Consider the following 4,867-nt stretch of genomic DNA (forward strand, 5'->3'; position numbering starts at 1 on the left):
AAAATATTGATATTGTGATATATTAAATAGTTTTATTTATTTAAATATCAAGATAATAATATATTAGATTAAATCAGATTAACATGTCAAATCTACAATTCAAATCATAAGATCGTGATAATCTTATAAAAAATATATTAAAATAAATTATAAAGATTAATTAATAATCGATCTAATAGTGAATGAAAAAATTAAAAAAAAATATTAAATTAAAAAAAAAAACTATCAGAGTCTATCCAAGTTAACTTATCAAAATCACAACTCAAGTTATGACATGTCAAGATAACCCTATGAAAAACAAATAAAAAAAATTACAAAGTTTAATTTCTAATCAATTTGATGTTTAATAATGAAATAAAAAATAACAATTAAAAAAATAAAAAAACATAAATCAACTTGAACTAACATATAATTTTGATCATGACTTGAGATAACTTGATAATAAACAAATAAAATAATTACAAAGCTCTATTTTCAAGATATCCAATGTTGAAAGTTAAAATCAAGGAAAAAAACTAAATTCTATGAGACTGAGATAATTTCACAGAAAAAAATTAAAAAAAATTACGAAGTATAATTAATAAATAATATAATATTATAAGATAAAATTAAAAAAAATATTTAATTAAAAAAAACTAAAAAAAAACTTAGTCAACTCAGAAAAACTTGTCAAATCCGTGTTCTTAATTAGAAGATTAAGATAACTCCTAGAAAAAAAATTAAAATTAATTATGAAATCTAATAAAAAAAATAAAAAATCAACTCAGATTACCTTTCTAAATCTCCAATCTATATTATAAAATCAAAATAATTTTATAAAAATAAATAAAACTTAATTTTAAACCAATCTTATATTTAATAATGAATTAAACAGACATACCTAGATGATCAGGCAGTGATCTTGCATGCGGCATCTGGTTACGAGTACTTTATAACCTCAGTAACCTAGCGGGCAATTAATTCTTTGGTTAAAAACATAAAGCAAAAAAAGCATTCCATAATGCCTTTAGCTGAATACGGAACTTGCTGCTCTTTAAAATTTTGGTGTTTCCATTCCACTCTACTTTACCTGATCAATAACTTACAGGAGACTCTAAAGGTATGCAAGCGCAGTATTAGACACACACACAGAGATTCTTCCCATCTGGAAAATCCACTCCTTTTACCTGTCACAACAGGTGATCGATCTCTCCCCCCCCGTTTGTGTTAGAATGATCCATCCCCATGACAAAACAGTTGCCCCTTAAAGATTCTTGCCTTGAACTGAGGTCCAGATTGCTGTTGCTCTAGCTATGGATCCAGACCACCTTCTTCTACTAGCAGTTAATATTAATGTTAATATATGTTTTTCTTCTAGAATTCAGATTCTGTTGGTACTAAGCAACTAGGAAAACATTAAATATTCTATCTCAAGAAAACAAGAAAGAGGAGAGGACAGAATGAAAATGAGAAATATCAGCCTCTGCAAACTAACACTATCACGTAGAATTTGGATGCCAATAGGGACCACATAATTTAGAGTGTGGTAGTGTTTTTCATTGTGTTTTGAAAATGTTTTTTAAAAAATCTGAAAATTGTTTATTTGTTTTAAATTAATAAAGTTTTAATATTTTCAGATTTTTAATGAGTTAATGTTAAAAATAATTTTTAAAAAATAAAAAAATATTATTTTAATACATTTTAAAATAAAAAATATTTTAAAAAAAACCATTAACATATATCTAAATACTCTTATATTCCACTATTTCTTCTCGAAAAAAAGGAAGAAAAACAGGGTTAACAAAGAAAAATAAATTCAAGATGTGCCCAGGACGCGCGACGTCAAGGGTGGAGTGCGCTTTGCTTTTCCGTTTCCTCTGTTCATATTCACAGTACCAAAGAAGGATTATTACTAGGTTACTGAACTTGTGTTCTGCAAATTCAGAATCCAATAAATGATGAAAATAAACTAGATATCGATTCTCAAAAATAAAAGAACCAGTTTATTGATTGAGAATCAATCAATCAACTGGAAAAAATTGAATTGATCAACCAATTCAGTCAACGAATAGAATTCGTGTTTAAATTAGAATTTTTTTATATTAATTTAATTTCTTAATTATTTTAGACTATATAATTATAAAAAAAAACTTATAATTTAGCATTATAAATAAATAAGCACAAATAAAAATAGCTAATAAAACTTAGAAAAAAAACTAAATAAAAATATATCTTTCTCTCTGTATTCTTTTTATTTTTGCATTATTATATTTTATCTTCTGCCACACCTATCTATCTTTCAACAATATCTAGCTAATTGCGAGTTTAATCAAGCCCTTATCTTTCATTTCATGCATCTTTGTTATTTGTGTTGTCTGAACCACCCAGCCAGGATGAACATCATCTGAAATAAGCAAAGAATTAATGTAATGTAAACAACAGAAAGAAAGACAAAACAGATAAAGCGAAACAGCACACCAATGTCTTAATCTTCACAAAAAATTAAAAGACATTGATATTCCCAAGACTCAAAATCTCTTACTGTACACGTGCATTGACTCTAATGCCCTTACCTTCTTCTTCCACTCCCAATTCCAACAGAGCATGATCACCACAGTGGTGAAAAGTAAAACCCGAAGGAACACAACCCCTCGCTGGAAAATTCAAGGGGCATCAATGGCCAATCTATATTCCAACAAAAGGATATTTTCATTTCCCCAAATACACCCATTAACTGCCCGAAATAAAAAAGAGAAGGAAAAACATACTCACCAAACTTTAAAAATAAAAATTTAAGGGAAAAAAAAAAGTACTCTTGCCGAGGGAGTCTTTGGCTCTTTGGGTTTTTTTATGTTTTTTTTTTGGTTATTATTTACCGTCACCGTCACGAGCCAAGCCTTCAGCAACAGACGCAAGTTTTTGGAGATTCGGCTTGACAACAGTATCAGCAAACAGCCGTGTGTCTTCCTCAGTATTTCCTTCCGGTACATCAACGACATACGATTCCAAAACAACCGTCCAGATCTTCCCTTCACGTTCGAACCCATGCACTGTCGTTGCCGACCTGTAGTTCTTCAACCTATGTTCTCCTCCAATAATACTAAACCCCGTGACCTGCCGTTCATCGTCCAATATATCAAGCCTCTCTGTGCTTGTTGCAGCAGGCAAGCCAGAGATCACGTTCACGTCACGTGTGGATCCCACGGTCATTGGGAAACCTGGGGCCACGCTGCAGCTCTTGATGAAGTGCTTGTAGGTCTGTGGCTTGTCGAAACGGCGGGCAATTGACCAAACAAGGTCGTTTGGTGCGTTTATGCGCTGTGCTAGGAGAGAGGAGCATTGGCCTGGGCTGATTCTATAGTTGTGAAACTCAGTTACGAGAGGGTTTAACTCGTCGAATTCGGATTGAGTTAAACCAGGTGGGATTGTGACGTGGTGGGTGGTGTAGGTTGTTGGTTCTTGTTGTGCTGGGCCAGTCATGTCTTTCGACTTTCTAGAACACAAAAGGAGAAAAAAATACAAGATTCCAGTCGTTCGAACTTTGGAAGGAGAGAAATGATAAGAGTGGCGTTTTTGTTTTGGAGAGGGGGGATTCTTTGATTCAGGGAGTTAGTAGAGAAACAAACGACGCAGGTATTAATTTATGATGCTGAAGGAAAGGTGGGAATAGGTGGGTGAAGACGACAGGTGGAGGTGGAACTAAATGGGTTTCATGTTAGTTGCTTGACATGTCAACCTGTCTAAACTAAGCTCGAATGACCACCTATTTAATATTTTTTATACTGATCTTTGCTCTCTTTTTTCAATTTTATTTTTGCTCTCTCTCTCTCTCGATCTTATCATTATTTTTCTCTATGATGAATCTATAGGTTCTCTTTTTTGTTAATTTTAGATTGGCCTCTTAGGTTTATATAGGCTTTTATCCACTGCACACTATTACAAAAGAAAAAAAAGAAACTTCAATAAAAAAATATTTTATTGCTATTTGTCAATGAAAATTATAATGAAAAGTTTTTATAAGTAATTTCTAATGGAAAAGGCAATAAAATAAGAAAATAAAAGGAAATTTTATTGATAATTTTTTCAGCATTGCTAAAATATTAAATTATTAATAAAAAATTCATTGATAATTTTAAAATAAATTAAAACCTGAGAATCTTTTTTACCTGTTTCTTCTTCTTTGTAATTTTTAATTTACAAAAACAACAGCTAGGGTTTAATTTCTTGTTACCAAAATCCGACTGCCCCATCACAAATCTAATGCCACCAGTACATGTTCTCTCCCTATCTCATGTTTAATTTTTTGTTTAATAACGTTAGCTTTTTGTTAGGGTTTTAGCAAACATTAGAATCTGTGGAGACAATGCTTGATTTGCTGGGAAATCTGGAAAACCTGTCCAGGTCTAGGTTATTTTCTATTCAACATCATTAAAAAATCGAGTTCTATTCTTTTGAGGTCTATTTTTTTTAGTTTTAAAGTAATTGAGCTCCATGACTGTGCTTTGGAGAGATATTTTTCATGGAGTTTGTACTGGGTTTCTTGGTGTTGCCATTCTTACACATTGATTCTATGTTATTATAGGAGGCGTTGAGTTTTTTTTTTTTCGGTGATTAACGTGGGTGTCCGGGTCAGTTTATGCGCACCATGACTAATCTCACAGTCCACTGAACATCCTGCAAATCCAATGAATAGATAAGGCACCGCGGAGGTGACAGGCGTATCACACGGAGAGGAGCCAACAGACATAGGAAGGAAACCACTCGCCAACCCCACTGCTACTAGGAGACGTTGAGTTTTAATATTGGGTTTTTGTGATGTATAGGCACAGATAAGTGTGTCAAGATTTAAGGGTTTCTCTATTGTTTTATGTTTTTAGAATTTTTCTTC

At 31.9% G+C, this 4,867-nt stretch overlaps 1 protein-coding gene across 1 annotated transcript; it reads right to left on the bottom strand.

Annotated features, from left to right (window-relative positions):
- Positions 1 to 2,439: 2,439 nt before the first annotated feature.
- LOC105121574 (abscisic acid receptor PYR1-like) lies at positions 2,440 to 3,695 on the bottom strand. Its single transcript, XM_011020272.1, has one exon. It carries the CDS (start codon positions 3,457 to 3,459, stop codon positions 2,848 to 2,850), a length of 612 nt encoding a protein of 203 aa, XP_011018574.1. The 5' UTR covers positions 3,460 to 3,695; the 3' UTR covers positions 2,440 to 2,847.
- Between the last annotated feature and the right edge of the window lie 1,172 nt (positions 3,696 to 4,867).

Source organism: Populus euphratica, unplaced genomic scaffold, assembly GCF_000495115.2.
Source record: "Populus euphratica unplaced genomic scaffold, PopEup_1.0 scaffold25.1, whole genome shotgun sequence".
NCBI lineage: Eukaryota > Viridiplantae > Streptophyta > Magnoliopsida > Malpighiales > Salicaceae > Populus > Populus euphratica.